This window comes from Paramormyrops kingsleyae, chromosome 12 (genome assembly GCF_048594095.1).
Source record: "Paramormyrops kingsleyae isolate MSU_618 chromosome 12, PKINGS_0.4, whole genome shotgun sequence".
In the NCBI taxonomy this organism is placed as follows: Eukaryota; Metazoa; Chordata; class Actinopteri; order Osteoglossiformes; family Mormyridae; genus Paramormyrops; species Paramormyrops kingsleyae.
This window is the reverse complement of record NC_132808.1, coordinates 32,660,584-32,682,141: the sequence shown is the minus strand read 5'-3', so window position 1 is coordinate 32,682,141 and position 21,558 is coordinate 32,660,584. Positions and strand designations below refer to the sequence as shown.

Below are 21,558 nucleotides of genomic sequence, written 5' to 3'. Positions count from 1 at the left end.
TATTATATATAGCGTTAGCTGTTGGATCCCTATTGTTTTTATATAATATTATTTATCGCCGGATGCTATTCTGGTATTGATTGTTTTATTTCCTTGGCACTGTGGTCTACGGAAAGCACGCAAGATTGCACAATAGCCGTCTGTACAAATGAACATAAACGCTTGAAACTTGGAAACCTCGTCAGCTGTTATTCTCTTCTTATTTGCATCGTGTAATGCAGGCATCTCCGCGAATCCACGTGTATTTAAGGGATGCCGTGATGCCTGTGTGTAACTGTGAGTAAGAGAACAGCACCATAATAAGATTTAAACATGTTAATCAGATCATTCCAGAGAGTTTGTTTCCCACCTCTACATATCTGTGCTGCTTGTCTGACGTATTTCAGAATAGGCCTACAGTTTTCAGTCGGTCAGTGTATGGAGACGAAGAAAACAACACTCCGGTGTGAGAACACGTGATCGCAGGGAGCAAAAAGATTAATTATTTGTGTGACTGATGTTGACGGGGTTATGCCTAACAAACTGTAATGGCGCTTAACTAACTACGCTGAATACTATAAACTATACAAAACTAGCTAAACTCAAACAGGTTTTTTTCACTCTAAGAAAAAAAACTTCCAAATCTTTTTATCCACTCCGCTCACTATTGAAAAGTCGCTCGGAAGCTCACACACGTGGTTACGTGGCTCCATCTAGTGGCTACAACCTGAAATGCGTTTTCTGAACCAAATTACTAAAAAGATCGGGTTTAATGGAGAGCATTTTACAGGATGGTGATTCAGCATAAAACGAAACAGATTAAATCACAAGACTGAATATTACAAATGAAAACAGACCAGCTTTGAGGAATTATAGGGATAGTTTGTAAAATAATTTTGAAATCTTAATGAATATAAATTCGTAGCTATAAACCAATCACTTTCTGTACTCAACACGAGGGCCGATGAATCCTACAGGATCCAACTTCTAAGGGGGCGCCGACATGGCATGTAATTTCACTTTATCTCGGACGGGCGGTTGCGATGATGCTCGCCTTGGGTGTCGGTACTGCTCCACAGTAATCAAATATGTAACCAAGGAAAGGTCTGAGTATTATCGGTATGCTGAAAGCACACTGGAAAGTGACGCTGTCTTTAATACATCTAGCAGAAGCGGTGTACAGCGTAATATTTACACATGAAGACGATGTAAATCACGGGTCCTGTAATGAACAATCTCTATCCACCAGATGGAGACATCATTCTGTATTAAGCGTGACGTTATATTCAAGTTGAACATACTAACATTTTAATCTTAATACCATGCAAATAACGAAACGGTGACACGGTGCAAAATTTGGTCAGCATCTGTAATTACTACGAACTATTAATTTAGACCAAAGAATTAAAGGGAAATCAACAGTGATATTGTATTGGAAAAATGTGTTCTTGTTTAATGAATAACTGGGGATTTATCACTTATACTTTTTGTAAATGATTATTATGTGAATGCGTTCGTTTATTAGTACACGAACTTTTTGGGTTACAGCATGAGTTAACTAGCCTAATATGCTGTGAGTTTTGAGTTTCTTGGGGGCCGGGCGTGGGCGTTGCAGCCACTGAGCACATATTATACAGAAATTAAAATATAAGGCAAGGGTCTCCACCCATTTAAGGGTCTACGGGGTTGGTTTTGATATATGTGGGGTGGGTTACAACCCCTCCTTGGGTTACAACTCCCCCTTCATGTCCCCATAATTTACGCCCATGTAATATATGCTCAGTGAAATTACACAACAGTGAACCACACTAATACTTATACGGATTAGTTCATATAAGCAGACAATTGCATTATTGCACTTTCAGTAAGTTCCCGGTCTAAGACATTACATTCCAATCCCAGGAAAGTCACTGCATAAAGCTGATTGTTCTCCGGACAAGAAGTCAGTCTGTTACTTGTGTAGTTCTAATATTTTTTTCAATATAATGACATGAGATCGCCAGGGCTGGACTGGTCACCTGGAATACCATACATCGTGGGCCTATGTGGGCCGGCAGTAGTTATTATGGGGGACGCCTAAATCCAGGGCGGATTTTTAATATCAGTTCAGCCATGGAGACAGATTAGGGATAGCTCCCTTTCCTTCCCCATTTCACTGCCCCCCGCTGTTGCGCGCTCGCAAATGGTAATTTAACAGTTCCTTCTATTATAAGTATTATGGTAAAATAAATGTACATGTATGGATTTTTTGGCACGCAACCAGTGGCGCTTGTTTTCGCAAGATTACGGCTAGGTCCAATGGGTTTTATCTAGGTTTGGGAAACTTTTTTCTTCTTTTTACCGACTGATTCTAAAAACTGAAGGAGAAGACATGGCACGGCTGAGGGTGTACATTAGCTTTATTATAATCTTTATTGCAGTTACAACAAGCAGCGCCGCACTTCCTGACAATGAAACAGTGACATTCAGAGCTACAATTCTTAATCAAGACCCAAATGTTAATAAGACCCCCAATCCAAACCATGCATCTTACGACGCAAGCAACGCGAGCCACTTCGCATTTACTCCGAACTTCACCACTGCAAAACCCAAGGTGGGAACTACAACAGCGCCGAATACTGTCCCGCATTTCAGATTTCATAGCGAAGACTTGGAAGAAAGTATCGATAAGAAAGTGGAAAGAACAGTGTGGAGCAAAGAAGAGGAGGATCAACCAGAAGAACTAGGTGAGGTTTATGCGCGGCTTCTGTTGACTACAATTGCGGTTGTTTTACATATACGTACAGTACACTAAATGCGATGCACTGCATGTCTTTATCGTGATTATAGTGAGGCTGCGAAGTTTGCTTTGATTACGTAGTTAATTGTTTTAATTACATTGCGGGGATTCCTTAAACTTGTATTCAGATGCAACTCGAGACGGATTTTTTTTTGTCCAAATATATAGGCCTTTTTTGCATTAAAAGTTTAGGTATTTCCCGTGCAGAGCTGCAGACACAGCGTGCACTGCTTGACCTGCACCACTGTGTCCGAACTGCAAAGTGCGATGCCCATAAATATGCTGCAGCCTTTGGCTCAGTCGATGTTTGAAAACGGAAAATACCGTGGCGTTCGCCCAGCGCCTAATATTAATTTTGGCGTTGCCTTTTGCCTCTCATGCAACTAATAACGCTGACTTCTACAGTTACAACCTTATGCATGAAAGCACTGAGATCTGCACCATTGAACACATTGATGTCTAATTATATAGGGTTATTTATTGTATTTTATTGTATTAGTATTCTTTCATGTCATTGCATGAAACGTATATGAAACGTAGCCTAACTATTGCCAAGTATCCGAGATAGTTTAAAGCTTAAAATGTCATTAACAATTGTTGACATGTGAACATAGAACAGTATTGCATTATTGTCCGTAAATATCATGTCCATATGTTCTGCAGTTAACATTCAAAGACAATTACTGCATCTCTGGAAAAAGGGACAATTCGACTCAACCAACCATGGCTTGTTGCGTTGAATCAGTATCTGGTCTCCATTCCTTCCCTGTTCTACTGAGATGCAAACCAGATTTCATATAATTGCTCATGGGAAAACTTGACAAAACGATCTTTTTTCGCAATTCTGTCAGATGCTGTTTTTTCCCTTGTTACTGAGCAGCGGTGCACAGGTTTCCTGACAAGCAACTGAAGTCAGTAGACTTTCTGCTTAGTTTGTAGGCTACTGGCTGACACTGAAAACCGCCGATGTGCATAGCATTGGCGTAGAGTCCGGCAGCACAGTGCTTACAGTCCGTAGCTACAGGAGGTCTAACATAGTCACATGTGAAGTAGCCCATCTTTAGCCTAGTTGACTATATACTATGCATTAAATATTAAATACAACTATAGTTTGCATTAAAAATCCAGTTTGAGCATCAGTAAATGATAAAAACTGCATCTGTATAATTACATAATTTGTAAAACTAATTAACAAGGCTTCATCCATTATTAATTTTATTGTATGCTCAATGCCCTTGGCTTCGCCACAAATTCTAGCTAACTATGTAGATGACTTGTTTCTTTTGTTGAAATTTTCATGTAGCCTATGATCTATTCTACTGTGGATTGTTATTTTTAACGGGTCATTTGTTATAATTATTTTAAGCAGCAGGTACGGACAGCAGGACAGCCATTCAGACACTGGTCACATGACCTTAGCATTTACACAGAAATATAAACTATAATCCGTGTCTTTGTTCCGTCCGACCAATCGCCCCCGACCGTAGTCCTATTAAGACGGAGGTCTGCCCGGGGGGTTCAGGTAGCAAAGAAGGTGAAGAAGGGGCGGACGAAGCCCAGAGACACGCCGAAGATGCTGAAGATTGTTAAAAAGGGCGAGCAGAAAAGCGCTGTTAATGGCGCCCCCTGGAGGCAATCAGTGAACACAGCGACACGTATGTATTGTATACAGTATGAGAACTTAATGCGACGAGCAGGCAGCTCCAATTTTAAGTGTCATACTGTCTATATTTATCGTGATTGTAGGCTTAATGTTATTCTTAACCACTGTTTTGATTAAAATAAAATTCTATTTTAATCAGGTGCTCACCGTTTTAATGTCTGGCCCTGTACACCCCATTACAGACATTAAAACATTAAAACATTAAAAATCCCGCATGCTGAAAGGGTTCCAGTAGGAGTCCCGTTGGGAAAATGGGTTTATTTAATGTTGCTGTACATGAAACGCTTGATTCAGTTGTGAGTCATTCTATGGGGGAGAGGCTTCTTAGCACTAGTGCTTAGGGAGGGGGGGACACGTTTTGGGCTCATAAACCTTTCACAGCTACCTTTGTTGTGGTTGTGTTTGTCTTGTGCACTTGTGGCAGGAGGACATTTTACTTTTGTAGTGGTGTGGGGGGGGGAGGCTTTCATCGGAAGAACCCTTGATTTTATTAAAAAAAAAAATCTCTGGGGTCTGCAGGGGCCCCCGGTACTGAGGGTAGCTGCATGGGAAGTGCAAGCTGGAGAGTGTCTTGCGAGGGGGGATGGGTGGTGGTGGGGGGGGGGGGGGGTGGGATCAGGGGGAGCTGGAGCGGGGAGTCTGTGTGCTGCCAGAAAGGCAAGAACACAGTGAAGACCTTCAGGCATAACTTAGGGGGCCCCACAGCTGTCCACAGTGCGCTCTGTCCGTGACACTTCACATCCCAGCAGGAAGTGTGGCCGTCCACGATCAGTGCTGTTGTTTCAGTCTAAGTGTCAGCAACAGCGTCTACAATAACAGCAGGGCTTTTCAGTCTAAGTGTCAGTGACAGCGTCTACAATAACAGCAGGGCTTTTCAGTCTAAGTGTCAGCGACAGCGTCTACAATAACAGCAGGGCTTTTCAGTCTAAGTGTCAGCGACAGCGTCTACAATAACAGCAGGGCTTTTCAGTCTAAGTTTCAGCGACAGTGTCTGCAATTACAGCAGGGCCAACACTCACAGCGGGTGGGATTATCAAAATCTGTCAGTCACAGTCGGCCCACATCAAATAGGAACTAATGAAGTCAGTTAAAGCTTGATTGACATGTGCTGTAACCCCACCCACCTCATTTCCAAAGTCACCAAGAAACATCCCATCATACATCTGTAGAAATTTTGATAATTTGATTTCACTCTGCCATTGCCTACTGCCACAAATTAATAATAAATATCGTCACTGATGGATTTGTCTAATATTCAAGGTGTAAAGCTATTTAAGAACATATTTATTAAAGCTGTCCTTAATGGGTCCTGCCGGATTCTCCTCGGTCTTCGAGGATTTCTGTAAAGCTTGGGAAGTTTGGAGTAGGTGGGAACGTGGGGGTGGGGTGAATGGGGGGTGGGGGGGTTGAACATAAATAATGCTGCGCTCCATTTACCTTGGAGGTTGGAATTTGGAGCTGGGAATATCACACCCGATTTAAGTATGTCCCAGTACAAGAAGTCGGAAAGGCATTTAGCAATACCCGGGACCTGTCTGAGATTTTCTCTCTTAGCTGGATAACTTGTCCGACTTCATGTACATTTTAAATGGCCTTTATCTTTGTTCACTTCCATTTAGCCCAGACTACCTTAAATCCGACAAGTTATCCAGCTAAGCAAGAAATCCTGCTTTCTGAAACAGCCCCCACTTCTAGCCAGGTTCATTCGTAGCCATTATTAGCTATATCAGTTGATAATGACACATTATGTGGTATTTTGCACATCCAAACATCGTACCAACATGTTCACAGATAGCGATTGGACATTATTGTGTGTACGACCAGTTTAATGAGACACAAATAAGACACAAGTGCTAATAAACAGTATAAAAGTATAACAGTGTAACAGTACAGCACTCAATTCTGTTAATGAAGGGTGCAGCCATCTCGAATTCCGAGGTCAGGGTTGCAGAGAATCCTCCGACTTTCCAAGTCAGAATTCCGACTTCGGTGGGCATTCCAGTTGAAATTTCCGACTCAGAACTCGGAATTTCAGACTTCCTAGTTGAAATAGAATGCAACATAAAAGCATGCACGCTCACAGGAAGAGCAAGAGCACTAATATGAATGACATGTTTCTCCTGTGGGGTCTTTGCACAGCTGAGTAGGCGTGTGCCAGCTTTGGAGCGACTGGTAGACGGGGAAAGGGTCCTGTTTTTGCTGGGATTAACTGGCCGTAACATGTCAGAACCAAGCCTCAAACATTTAAAATGAGAAATTGGTGTTCAGTTTATACACCAACTGCATGTGAAGAATCCCTCATCCTTTTAGCCAGGACAGATTGTTACCTTAAAAAAACTGCTTAGTTGATATTTTTAATGTGGAACAATTTAAAATTTCACCCACTTGAAGAACTGGACATTTTACTGCAGCAGTTCAAGTTTGGCAACTTGCTCAAGGGTACAGTCTTCTGGGATTGGAACCCCATAACCTTCTGGGTAGACGTCCCAGCTCTGTCACACTTTTGGCTCAGAGAGCGGTGCTTTTCCTTTGTCTCTTTACTCTTCGAGGTTTCTGTGTTGTTCCTCCGAAATAAACAGCGCCGGTTGCTCTTTGATCTTCACCAGTTAGGGCCCTTGGCTGATGAGTGTTGGCCACACTTATGCCAGCTGGAAAGGACACATTTTTGTTGACTTGCATTTTAGGCTTGGCAAGCGTTCCGAATGAGTAGTTTGTAGATTAGATTTTTTTTATGAGGAGAACTGGAGGATCTGAAGCAGGGAAATTCCAGCAGTTCATGGTTGGGGCAAAAGCAGGCAAGAGGACGAGAAGCTGACCCGTGATCCAGCAGGCTTCAAAGGCAAACTGGTGTTGGGGCTTCAGAAGGGACCACGGGAGCGGCAGGGCTTGGCCAAGAAGAAGAGAGGCCCAGTATTGTTTTTAGCCAATCAGCCGACCGGCCAAAACCTCTCATACAATGAGCGACTGTCAGCTTGCAAGACACAAAGACATTAAACCAGTTGTAAGTGGCAGCAGGAGAATTCTGGACAGGATGACAGCCAATGGATCCCCACCTTAAGAGACATGCTGTTTATCCATCTGCTTTTGGATGGTGGATGTTTCTAGTAGGATCCACCAATCGGGAACATGTATGAGAATCACCCGGACAGGGCAGCATATAAGAGTTACCTCCCAGGAAATAGACAGGAAAGATGCCTTATAGTCCAGTGTCCCACCCAAGCTAGTGCATACTTCCTGTAGCGTCCATGAGTCAAGGCTTATCTCCCAGATGGTAAATGCTTACTGTTATTCAGCTATTTTCCCGACTTCTTGTTCCGAGGGTTAAACGCAATCGCTTGTGCTAATTCATCATGACTGGCTCTAAGGTTAATGATTCATTGGTTAGATCTGCTCACTCCTGAATGTGAGATGGATCTCCTGCTCTCTGCGTACCTACAGTCTGTTTCACTCTCAAAGGATGGACTCCATCTGTTTGTGATCGTGGTTCTTATCTCGCATGTTACGCCGTGAGTGGGAGCCTGAGTGTCTTTCGTCATTCGTATTTTCCCAGAATGCCCTCCCCTGGGTCTGGAGTCTCTGCGGGTCAAAGACACTCAGCTGCAGGCTTCTTCTATCAAGCACTATGGACTTGGACCCCACCGGGGCCGCCTCAACATCCAGGTGGGCTGCAGTCTGGATACAGCGTGCCATTTGTGTACAAGCAACGGAAGTCGAATCTTCCACACTCTCTCTGCTTGAGCAGTTGAAGGCCTTTCATCTTCTGAAGTTCAGGCTGTCCGTCAGTCATCCGCGTCACCATCATTGCAGTCAGTTTGGTGTCACCATCTCAGCTTTTGGTTGTCATTAAGCTAACGCTCTCTGCGCGTTATAGTCTGGCCTAGAAGATGGAGATGAATACGATGGGGCCTGGTGTGCCAAGTATGAAGACAAGAAACAGTGGCTGGAGGTGGATGCCCTCCGGCCCACTCTCTTCACGGGGGTCATCCTTCAAGGACGCAACTCCATCTGGAGGTTTGTTCCCATAATGCATCTCTCTGGACTGGCTCCCATACCATTCCTGATGTGAGATCTTTACCTTTTTGGTATGTGCTCTGTGGAATAAAAGCTTCATAGGTCCACCCTGAAGTAACTGTGGTTCAGACTGCGTTTCAAACCCCTAAACTGGGGCATAGAATTTGGTCCTTAATGCTTTACAGATAGTCTTCAGTGACTTTTCATTTGTGTATTCAGATCTGCAGATAATCAGTCAGCCAAGTGCCATTTTTGTGGTATAGAACATACTGATCCACAACAATGTGTTTTGTGGTATTTAGATGGTTTCGGACAATTGTATCAAGATTCTTGAAATTCTGTTTATTTCCGGAAAGAGAAAACCAGCATTTTGCTAGAATCTTAACACTTCAAATGGTAGGTGGCTAAAATTCTCATATATTTACTAACGTATCTTTTTTAGTTATTGCAAATTTACTGATGAAACTCAACTCCATGACCTGTTTACACAGACAAAGTGATTTTATAGCAGTATGTTGGAAACTGTAATTTTTGTAATCTTTTGTTCCAAAATCCCAGCCAGTTATATTCATAACTCCGTTGCTCAGTCCTCTCTGCTTCCAGGCTGTAAATTCGTGGGACATTTTCTCATTTGCATTGTGATTTTTGTCTCTCAGCTGGGACTGGGTTCACACCTACAAGGTGCAGCTGAGCAATGACTCCATGGTTTGGAAGCCCAGCATGAACGGGAGCAGGGAGGCTGTGAGTTACCCGCTTTGGTGGGGTGTTCAGCTGGGGGGGGGGGGGGGGGTCCCAGAACTGTATCCCTACTCAAAAACTCGTTCTACCACCACAACCACAGATGTAGTGAGTGAAAACCCCCATAATTCCATTCTTCCAGCCCTCAGCAGTTATCCTCGTCCCGGTCAGGAATATTAGCGCAACGCAAATAGAATGTTTTGTTTTGTGGAGTGTAGCTTGCAGTTGGGTCCAATCTAGAAATAAATGCTAGTTAATTTAAGAGACAGTTAGTGTCTGTCGGTGTTTAAACTTCTACATTAAATCAGTGTTTCTCTGTAATTGGCGCCTCTCTCTAGTTGTTAGGGTTAGAACTAGTTTTAGTCACATGCCTCATTTGTAAAATAATTACTCATATTTATTACATCATTATTTATTCTGAAATTGACATAGCCAAATTAGACCTACAGATTATATTAGAGAACATATAATGTAATAATTTACTGACATTATAATTTTTTTTAACATGAGGAAGGTGCCGTCTAAAGAGTTATAGATTTATTCTACTAAAATGCCCCTCACAGGAAATCTGAGTAATGGGGAATGTAACTGCTAAGGGTACGATTAAGACCCCAGAGCCGCGTTTGATCCTGTGCGGGTTATTTGCCTCTTAGATGTCGGACATCAAAGGCAGGCCTGTGGCTTGCACTGTTCCAGCAGCCGGGCCTGCTCAGTCAAACGCTAATGAAATCAGTCACAGCCGTTGGCCACAAAGCGGCTCCTTTGTGATGGCCCGCTGTGACTTTCCCTGTGTGTTTAGACCTATCTGTTACTTAGCTGGCACATGAAAAGTGGTTGGCCAACCATGTCCCTCTCCTGTGTTTGACCTCTGTAAACATAAAGTAACATGAGCCCAAAGAGCTCGAGAACATTGTTCTGGGGCTGGACAGCAGCACACGGTTAAACCGTGAGCTAAATGTCAAAGACGGAGCGTTACAATGAAGTTCTGCGCCGTACAGTTTAATACATGATAGAACCTTTTTCCAGGTGTTAAAGTTTACACAAGCCATATGTAAATCCTGAGCTTGTGTTCCCGCAGGTGTTTGAGGGGAACCAGGACGTGGAGACTCCGGTGCTGGCCCTGCTCCCAGAGCCCATGGTGGCCCGGTATCTTCGTATCAACCCGCAGACCTGGTTCGAGAATGGAACCATATGCCTGAGAGCTGAGGTTCTGGGCTGCCCCATACCTGGTACTGCAGCACTGCTTTGACATTACTGCAACGTTGTGACAACCTTCTCCTAACGTTCTGCCAACACTTTAGGGCTCTTTGCCGAGCCGTTCTTAACTTGCTGTCCTTAGAGTTGTTTGCAGCATCTGTCGGGGTGTGGTAGATGTTTTGGGAGGGCAGATGTTTTCTGTTACCCAAACTGCTGAAAAGCAAAGCAATGTCCTCTGAACAGCAGGGAAGTTATTTTCCCCGCACTAAAGAGCGATGACCCAATTCTCAAAATGAAATTACGCTGGAAGATCTGTGCGTATTGCAGGTAGTTATTGTTGTTTCAGCTATATATCATGGAAACGCACAATATGGAGAATTTTTGTTGTTATAATTAGTGTTTGCTGCGACGAATAGTATTCATTTTTATTTTGAGTGGGATAGCACAATACAGGCTCACCCCAAGTAACGATGGGGTAACGTTCCTAGAAACGTATCGTAAGGTGAAAATGTCGTAAGGCGGAAATGCATTTTAATACAGTACAACTAACCAAACAAACATCATAGCCTAGTCTAGCCCACCTTAAACATGCTTAGAACACTTACATTAGCCTACAAATGGGCAAAATCACTAACACAAAGCCTATTTTCCAATAAAATGTTGAATATCTCCTGTAATTTATTGAATAATGTACTGAAAGTGAAAAACATTTAACCCATTGTAAAATAGAAGAGACCATCGTAACGGGGAGCGTCTGTATATCGCAGTTTTTTTCTCCCATGTTAATTGTGATAATATTCCTGCCCAAATGCTCTAGATCCCAACAATATTTATCTTCTGGAAGCTGAACAAGGATCCAGGGAAAAGCTGGATTTCAGGCACCACAACTATAAGGAGATGAGGAAGGTAGGCGGCGATGCTGAGACGCTCCGGGCCGCGATGCGCGATGCTTACCGTCCGTCCGTGCGTGTTCAGTCCAGCAAAACCCAGGTCCCTCTCTTCCCCCCCCACCCCCCCAGCTCATGAAGGTGGTGAACGAGGAGTGCCCTGACATCACACGCATCTACAGCATCGGCAAGAGCTACCAGGGCCTCAAGCTGTACGTCATGGAGATCTCCGACAACCCGGGCACGCACGAGCTGGGTGGGTGGCATCTCTGCAGAACCGGGCTGGGCATTAACCCGGTTTGAAGCCGGTCACCTTGTACATGAGCAGTTCCAATCCCACTTACTCTTTATGTGGTTGGGAGTAACACACAACCTTTCTGCGCCCATGTTACCTCAGTGGAAACACCAACCTTTTCATAAACTACATGCAGTATATATATAAACTGACCTTTTATTAAGTGATTCAGCACTGGAACTTGATTGGCTGTCTTCTGCGTTTATAAAAAAAAAAAACATTGAGAGTTTTCATTGGCCAGGGCAACTGAACTTGGCCGCAGCCAGCGGTAGCGGGTAGCGGTGCCAGCCCTGGCAGGGATCAGGCGAACACAGCCAGAGCCCATAACTGGCACTGCAGCCATTAGTGATGAACTGTTCTGGCTCGGCTTCTTGCAGAATGGAGTGAGTCCAAACTGTAGAGGCAATAAATGTCCGTCCTATGATACTAACAGACCACGGGTCCCTTTCTAACACAGAGCAGTCTGCTGTCGTGTCATTCTGCTAATCTGGTCACCCTACTTATTTCTATAATATAAAATAATATTGTTATAGTACATTTATTTATTGTAAGCCCTGTCAAGCCTCGGAGAGTCATTTTGCTTGTAAAAGCCAGAACACACTGCTATCCGCCCCCCCCCCAACCCCTGCCCCCCAGGGATGAGGCAGACCAGTCCTGATGGTTAGCGTAGTACAGGCACATAGCCACTCAGCACAATGGTGGGTCTGAACCCACATCCCCCTCCCCCGACCCTGGGTCGGCAAAATCTATGTAAATAGTCTGTGGGGACACAGTTACAGGTCCTGCCCCCCCCGAAATGTATTTCTGCTGGGCACCTGGAATGGTACACATGCTGCTGTTCCTGTTTTTATTAAACATGGCCGTCTTGGCTGTCGTCCTTGGAGGTTTAAGCTAGTTATTTATTTATTTATTTATTACGGAAAGCGTATTCTGGTCTAGATGCTTATTTCAGGAGAACAGGAATAACAAGACTTGTTAATGATGATGAGCCAGGAGATGATGGTCCATGTTGAGGGTAAACCTCCCCCCATGACATGCTAATGCTCTCAGTGCTTCAGCACGCCGGTTTGAAGTCCGTCCACTGGACGCCTCCCACCGACACACATGCAGACACCATGGATTTTTCTGCTTGGCCACTGACAAGTTCCCAGTCATGTGGCATGAATGGCTCGTGTGTGACCTGTTTGTTTGGAGGAGGGACTATTTAAAAAAAAAAAACCTGCATCTTAAATGTATAGAGGAGCCCTTTGCCATGAACAGGCTCGTCTTGTCTTCCTCTTGGCCTCCACTTTGGAAACTAGAATTTTATCAAAATGAGAATGAATTATAAGCCACTATGACTTATGATATGCGATTACAAGCCATAGATGTGCTTTGAAATGTATTTTTATTTGCCTAGACTACCATTGATGCATTTTATAGAGCAGTTACTTAAGTAGAATCATATCAAGGTCACCTGTTTGTGGCAGAGTAGCTTATTAATCTGAATCGAGCCTCTGACCCCTGGCAGCATTCCCCACTGTATCCCTGCTCTGCTTTCATGATGCATTAAGCGGTCTGTGTGTACATAAATACACACACACACACACATTCATTTCCCAGTCACAACACCCTAACCCCGACCCAGCCTTAACCCTAACCATAGGTAACCAAATAAAATACTTCAAAAAAAACTTCTGGGATTTTTACACACGTACAACGTATGCGGGTCTCTGAGGGATGGGCTGCTGTAGAAGGACGTCTTGCAGGCCCCCTGCTGACCACAACGGCCCGACCCAGCCATGGCTGACTCTGCATGGGCCTCTTGATGCCTGAGATCTTGGTTTTCATCCACATCACAGAAGGAGGACACTGACCTCATGATCTGGCTGCCTGGTGAATGGCTTTGGAGTTTCAGTGAAAGGATGATTATTGTAGTTTTTTATTATTTAGATTATTGTAGTATTATTATATTCCCATAATATCTTTTGGTTTTCCTGAAATGCCGGGCATTGATCCATGGGCCAGCTAACCAAAGCTTACGTGTATGTCTGTGCATCTAGGGGGGCTATGAATATATTTTTTGCTCCCCACAAGGGGAAACTCAATTTTATAAAGAATATAAAAAACTAAAAATGGTTAAGGTTAGGGCTGAGTAGTGGTTAAGGTTGCCATTGTTGGGATTAGGGTTTTGCCCATAGAAATGAATGTACGGTCCCCACAAAGACATGAATACAAACGTGTGTGTGCGGTGCACCCCCTGCAGGCGAGCCGGAGTTCCGCTACGTGGCCGGTATGCACGGCAATGAAGTGCTGGGCCGAGAACTGCTCCTCAACCTCATGCAGTACATGTGCCGCGAGTACAAGCTGGGCAACCAGCGCGTCGTGCGGCTGATCAAGGAGACCCGCATCCACCTGCTGCCGTCCATGAACCCTGACGGCTACGAGATGGCCTACAAGAAGGTGGGAGAGGTCACACGAATGTGGCTTAGAGGGCCATATGGAAATGGGAGTGGCCACAATATAAAGTGGGAGTGGTCACAATAAAGTGGGCGTGGCCACAAGAATGTTGATTTGATATGGGAGTGGCCACATAAAGGTGGGAGTGGCAATGAGAATGTGGGAGTTGTTGCAAAAAGGTGGGAGTGGTTTAATAGTGTGGGAGTGGCCAGACAAAGATGGGAGTGGCCATGGGAATGTGGGAGTGGCCACATAAAGGTGGGAGTGGCAATGAGAATGTGGGAGTTGTTGCAAAAAGGTGGGAGTGGTTTAATAGTGTGGGAGTGGCCAGACAAAGATGGGAGTGGCCATGGGAATGTGGGAGTGGCCACATAAAGGTGGGAGTGGCAATGAGAATGTGGGAGTTGTTGCAAAAAAGGTGGGAGTGGTTTAATAGTGTGGGAGTGGCCAGACAAAGATGGGAGTGGCCATGGGAATGTGGGAGTGGCCACATAAAGGTGGGAGTGGCAATGAGAATGTGGGAGTTGTTGCAAAAAGGTGGGAGTGGTTTAATAGTGTGGGAGTGGCCAGACAAAGATGGGAGTGGCCATGGGAATGTGGGAGTGGCCACATAAAGGTGGGAGTGGTTTAATAGTGTGGGAGTGGCCACATAAAGGTGGGAGTGGCCATGGGAATGAGCAAGTGCCTACAACGGAAATGTCAGGAGAGCAACCCGATTTGCATTTTAATGGGTACTGTGGTTGCAAAAATTGCATTATAAGTTATAATGTTTGAGCAAAACTTTCACCTCATAAGGAACTTACATAATGTTCCAAGTGAAACCACGGTTTGGATCGACAGGGGGTGGTTGTCATATCCTGGAGCGATGATTTATGTTTCTGTTCTATCCCAGTACTCAGTTGAGTGAATAGAGTTCGTTTTTTTTTAAAATCACATCAATCAAGTTGCACAGGTGAGCAGAGCGAGGTTCAGTGAGCATCCACAGACCCTGAAGCCCATCCTGCACTCTGCCTCCTATGAGGTTTGACGTTGCTGACAGTGACGGGTGCGCATCATTCCCCACTCTGCCCCGTGCTCACAGGGCTCGGAGCTGGCCAGCTGGGCCTTGGGTCGCTATAGCTACGAGGGAATCGACATGAACCACAACTTCGCCGACCTCAACTCGGTCATGTGGGACGCCCAGGAGTTAGAGACGGACAAGTCCAAACTGATCAACCACTACTTCCCTCTTCCGGAAAACTACACATCGGAGCACGCCTTCGTGAGTGCCGTGGGCGTCGGGAGAAACGGGCCAGACCATAGTTGATCTTCATAGTTTCACCCTGCAAGCAGCAAATGTTAGCAGTGAGCAGGGGCTATTTTAGCATTTTTTTCAGGTGGGGAGCATAAGAGGGGCCATAATTTATACAGCGATTCCAACTTTATCATTAGCCAATGATATGTTTTTCATCGGTGAGTGATGGGGAGGGGCACTCTGGGGTCACGCCCCCTGTGACCACGCCCCATGTGACCACACCCCCTATATACGCCACCTGCTCTCAGTCTGATCAGGTCTGACACGCGATCGCTGTATGTATTTCACACCCTGAATCGGCTTTAAAGCCCAGCGCCACTCTGAAGGATTTCAGATGCTCCCCAAACAGCCGATACGGAGCAGATCCCCGATCTCGCCGGCACGTTGTCCATCCATATTCATTCCGTTTCATATCCCTGGAATCTGCGGTGGGAAACTGCCCCTTGGTTTGCGAAAGGGCCTGTTTACCCGGCTGTGAGTGGAGCATGAAGGACAAAACTTTACAGTGGGGAGGGGGGGTGTTTGGGGAAGGGACCAGATGTCTGGATTGTTCCTGCAGTGATGATACAGGAGGGTTAACAGCACAACAACAGCCCCCCCCCCCCCCCCAGCTGCATGGCAGGCGCCTGGGGTGCGGGGCGGGGGGGTGTTACGGGCTGTTCTCTTCCTCAGCACTTTCCAGTATGCTCTACTTACTAACTGGGAACAGATGGAGACTGGACCAGTGCTGTGGAAATACCACAGCCTGCGGTGTTTCTCCAGAACCGAGGGGAAAGCGCGGCATCTTCGGCTCTCCCTGTGTTCAGGGTGCGGTGGCAGGAAAACTGAGATCCTGGGGAAAAAGGGAACAAGACATTTAAACTTATGTCTGTTTATCATTTAGTCCAAATTCGATAGAAAGTGCATTAAGAGGGCGTTACCTCAAACAATGTCGATAATCAGATAATCAAATTTTATGCAGAACTGCGTCATATATAAAGGATAAAAGTAGAACATGATTATTTAATCTGGCAGTAAACTAGCCAAAAATAAAGGAAATTTGTGTTAGGATGTTATCAGTGCACAAGTATAGAAAAACGGACAGGTTAGACAATATTTGGACTGTGTAATAATGATTAAAATTTGAATAAGTTGAGAGTGGTAAGCAGAAGCTGGACAGTCCCACACACAGTGGGACGCAGTGGCATGAAGTGCATCATTGCAGAATAAGACCATGAAGTGCATCATTGCAGAATAAGACCATGAAGTGCATCATTGCAGAATAAGACCATGAAGTGCATCATTGCAGAATAAGACCATGAAGCGCGTCATTGCAGAATAAGACCATGCAGCGCATCATTGCAGAATAAGACCATGAAGTGCATCATTGCAGAATAAGACCATGAAGTGCATCATTGCAGAATAAGACCATGCAGCGCATCATTGCAGAATAAGACCATGCAGCGCATCATTGCAGAATAAGACCATGCAGCGCAACATTGCAGAATAAGACCATGCAGCGCATCATTGCAGAATAAGACCATGCAGCGCATCATTGCAGAATAAGACCATGCAGCGCATCATTGCAGAATAAGACCATGCAGCGCATCATTGCAGAATAAGACCATGCAGCGCATCATTGCAGAATAAGACCATGAAGCGCATCATTGCAGAATAAGACCATGAAGTGCATCATTGCAGAATAAGACCATGAAGTGCGTCATTGCAGAATAAGACCATGAAGTGCATCATTGCAGAATAAGACCATGAAGTGCATCATTGCAGAATAAGACCATGAAGTGCGTCATTGCAGAATAAGACCATGAAGTGCGTCATTGCAGAATAAGACCATGAAGTGCATCATTGCAGAATAAGACCATGAAGTGCATCATTGCAGAATAAGACCATGAAGTGCATCATTGCAGAATAAGACCATGAAGTGCATCATTGCAGAATAAGACCATGAAGTGCGTCATTGCAGAATAAGACCATGAAGTGCATCATTGCAGAATAAGACCATGAAGTGCATCATTGCAGAATAAGACCATGAAGCGCGTCATTGCAGAATAAGACCATGAAGTGCATCATTGCAGAATAAGACGATTGCCTCGTTGCGTTATTTAACAGCAGTAAGCGTCAGGAATTCAGAGATCTAGGCCGGTATGTTTGTAAACAGAAATTGATGTTTATACTGAAAGCTGCTTCAGGCCCTGTTTTCACTGTAAATGTTTTACATTGTACCGCTATAACTCAGTTTAGTTTTCATGTATAGTTTTCATGTTTAGGGTTCATGTATAGGTCACCTTTCCCACTGGGCCCTGTGGGGGTTAACTTTTTGACCTCAGCGTGGTCAACCACGTTTTGACCACGAGCCTGCTCCTCTCAGGTTGCCTCGGAAACGCGCGCGGTGATAAACTGGATGCAGACCATCCCGTTTGTGCTGAGTGCCAACCTGCATGGCGGAGAGCTGGTGGTCACCTACCCATTCGACATGACCCGGGACTGGGCCCCCTACGAGCACACTCCCACCCCCGACGACAGCTTCTTCCGCTGGCTGGCCACGGTCTACGCCAGCACCAACCAGGTCATGTCCAACCCTGACCGACGGACCTGCCACTACAAGGACTTCCTGCAAAACAACAACATCATCAACGGTGCCAGCTGGCACACTGTCCCCGGCAGTGCGTATGGGGCTTACACACACGTCTGCATCCTGCACCTTTTCAACAGAGCCAACAAATAAGCTAAATTCCAGGACATCAGTAAGAAAAACAATCAGTAATTGGCCGAGCAAGGTCACACTTACAAGGAATTTGACCCGATGTTTGTTCCAAGAACAATACAGACAAGACAATAAACATTAAATAAAGGTCAACATATAAGGAAGCATAAGTATGAACTAATAATGTTGCAAATTGTGAATGTAATAAACAACAAGCACACTCTAAATGTCTATGTAAACTAATTCTAATGAAAGACGTGCATTAAATAGTGAGATCCTTGAATAGTTCTGCAGTATACAGTATGTACTGTAACAAGATTAGCAATATCCACAATACTTAGCACATAACATAATGAGCTATGAATCACGATTTCATAGGAAGGAAACTGTCCATCCTTCCATTTTCTGTAACCGCTTGTCCTATTCAGGGTCGTAGGAGTCCGGAGCCTATCGGACACAAGGCAGGGGACAGGGATGGGGCACCAACCCATTACAGGGCGCACACACACACACACATAATTGGTAATTCCATTTCTTAGCTTCTCCTTAGCTTGTTTTTGGAATGTGGGGGGGTGGAACTGGAGTACCTGGAGTAAACCTTACGACGACATGGGGAGAACATGCAAACTCCACACACGGAGCCAGGGTGGAGACCTGAACCACGGTCCCAGAGGTGTGAGGCAACAGTGCTAACCACTGTGTCATCGTGCCACCCCCAGGAAAGAAACTGCTTATACTAAATTCTTTCTTCTTCCACTAAATACTTCAACTGCAGGGGCCTGTATCATGAAGTCAGATTTCTTGCTTAGCTGGATTGCTTGTCGGAATTTTAGTCTGGGCTAAAGATAAGTGAAGGAAGATAATGTCCATTTAAACTGTGGTACCTTAAACCCATAAAGATGTCCGGCTAAGCAAGAAATCCTTTTTTGTGATACAGGCCTCAGGTTAGGCTTATAGTTGGGGGGGGGGGGGGGCACCAGTTTCAAATCCCTTTTCGTGGCTGAGAGAATTCACTGTTGGGTCTTGAACACTGCCTGTCCCCCTCACTGATCCACGCTCATAAGTTACTCTGGCAAAAGCATCTGCTACATAACCTAATGTGAGGTAATTCTTTATGCATAGAAATTGCAGCGCATTACTCCAGACTGAGTAACTAGAAGAGTCAGGTTACAAATATCATGAATCTTGATCCCCCCTAGTCATGCCAAGAGAGGGATGCATTTAAATCAGCAATACATGTTGTCAACAAGTCAGCTAGACGTGTCAACAATACGTTATCAACAACATGTCAACAAGTTAGCAAGTCGTGTAGTCAACAAAATGTCAACAAGTCTGCAAGACACGTCAACAAGTCAACAAAATGTCAACACGTCTGCAAGACATGTTGTTAACAAGTCAACAAAATGTTGTCAACGAGATGTCAGCGACTTAGCAAGATGTGTTATCAACAAGTTAACAAAATATCAACAAGTTAGCAAGACCTGTTGCCAACAAAAAGTCAACAGGATATGTTGTTGACGGTCAACAGACTTCAGTGGTGTGCTGCTGTGCAAGACAATGGGTTGGGAGAAGCTTCCCTCACTTGTGATGAATCCACCACGCTGGTTTTCTCTTCATTTCCCCAGGCATGAATGACTTCAGCTACCTTCATACCAACTGCTTTGAAGTCACCGTGGAACTGTCTTGTGACAAGTTCCCCCACGCCAGTGAGCTGCCAACTGAATGGGAGAACAACAAGGAGTCGCTGCTGGTCTACATGGAGCAGGTCTGCTTTGAAGCCTCCTGAGTAGTTAAATCCTGCTGACCCCGTCCAGGTCCTCCCTGGCCTCCTGCACACACTTCCTGCAGAGATGGACAGTGATCTTGCACCAATGGTCCTGCACAGGAGAGGAATGAAGTGTTTTCTTACGCCCATATGCTCTGTTAGCTGAGACCATCAGCTGTAGTCAGAGTGATTACTCTGAATTGCTCTACTCATTTACTGGGAACAGACTGGGACAGGGCAGGGTTGTGGTAATGGCCAGAACTGAGGGGAAATTGTGGCATTTCGAGTTTACTGTGTGGGAGAAAACTAGGAATCCTGGAGCAAAATCACGGACATTAAATTTCCGTTTATTTACTTGACTCAGGTTTTATACAATTGCAGTCGATACTTCAATATAAATATCATTCAACGTATGATACCAGCAGTGGTCTGATTGTACTGATTTATTGTGGGCTTGGTGTTGGTCTCTCCACAGGTCCACAGGGGAATCAAGGGAGTGATCCGAGACAAGGACACCGAGGCGGGCATAGCAGATGCCATTATCAAGGTGGAAGACATTGATCACCACATCAGATCAGGTTGGATGCGTCACTCTATTTGAGAACAAGACGTGTCACACTGGCTGTGGCTCTAATAGTGACGGTAACATGTCACCTTGCAGCCTTCGATGGCGACTACTGGCGGCTCCTGAACCCTGGTGAATACGAGGTGACGGTGAGCGCCGAGGGCTACTTCTCAAGCAGGCGGCTATGCCGCGTGGAGTACGAACACTACCCCACCATCTGCGACTTCCACATCACCAAAACACCCAAACAGAGGCTGCGGGAGATCCTCGCCAGGGGCGGCAAGATCCCCAAAGACCTGCAGCTGCGTCTGCGTCAACTGCGGCTGCGCAAGCTGCGTGCAAGCACCAAGGCCATTAACCGGCGTAGGGCCCAGGAACACAGGGCTCGGCAACGCAGGGCCGACTAATGCATCTTTGGGGGGAACACACACGTTATTGCTGTAAATAAGGGCTTTCAGCCAGCATACTACTGAGTGTATAAGGGTCATGTAAATAGATCCAAAACCCACAAGTGGAACAGGAAAATGATACATGGATGTTATTACTTGGGGACAAATGAGAGGGGTTCTAACATCAAAGCCACAGGAATCAACAGAAATGACAAGGGATGTGTGGAGAAATAGACTTTTCTTTATTATTTGAAATGACATAGATTCTTCCAACCAGTTCCTCAGAGAGGAACAGTTAGTAGTCAGAGCCACAAAGAATCCCATTAATGGCATATAAGCCACAGGTGACTCCCTGTATTGGAAAGATGAATCCATCCATATATATGAAATAACTTTAAAATATCATCCAGTATTTTTCTATTAAATTGGTTTAGATTAAATTAATGGAAAATGCAATTTATTTTTAAGCGGATACCAAGTTTCCTGGAGTCGTCATTGGATGTGGAATACACCTTGTGTGGATTTATTTCGATGTTTCCTTTTTGAATAGAGCAGTGCAGTGGCATTTCAGTGTCTCTCACAGGTCATTTTAGTGGGACTTAAGGACATTACAGTTTAGAAGCATAGAGATCAAAGTCTTACAGTCTGGAACTCGTAAGTGTTGGAATATGAAATTATATAGTCATATGTGTTTCAACAATTCATATTTCTATGTATTTTTCTGCATCAAATGGAAATAAATGCTGGCATTAACTGGTTCTTGCAAGTCAAGAGACTTTTATATACAAGATAGTAAATAAAGCTTTGATTACAACACATTTCTGGGCATCATATTTAGATTTTTTTTATGTGTGTT

The 21,558-nt window shown here is 44.7% G+C and overlaps 1 protein-coding gene across 1 annotated transcript; it reads left to right on the top strand.

Moving 5' to 3' along the window:
- Nucleotides 1-2,109: 2,109 nt before the first annotated feature.
- Nucleotides 2,110-21,520, top strand: LOC111853951 (probable carboxypeptidase X1). Its single transcript, XM_023831423.2, has 13 exons — nucleotides 2,110-2,705; nucleotides 7,972-8,081; nucleotides 8,293-8,432; nucleotides 9,089-9,173; nucleotides 10,249-10,399; nucleotides 11,185-11,273; nucleotides 11,387-11,510; nucleotides 13,795-13,991; nucleotides 15,070-15,249; nucleotides 17,648-17,942; nucleotides 19,609-19,748; nucleotides 20,224-20,326; nucleotides 20,410-21,520. The coding sequence occupies exons 1-13, from the start codon at nucleotides 2,351-2,353 to the stop codon at nucleotides 20,718-20,720; spliced, it is 2,280 nt and encodes a 759-aa protein (XP_023687191.2). The 5' UTR covers nucleotides 2,110-2,350; the 3' UTR covers nucleotides 20,721-21,520.
- Nucleotides 21,521-21,558: the final 38 nt, after the last annotated feature.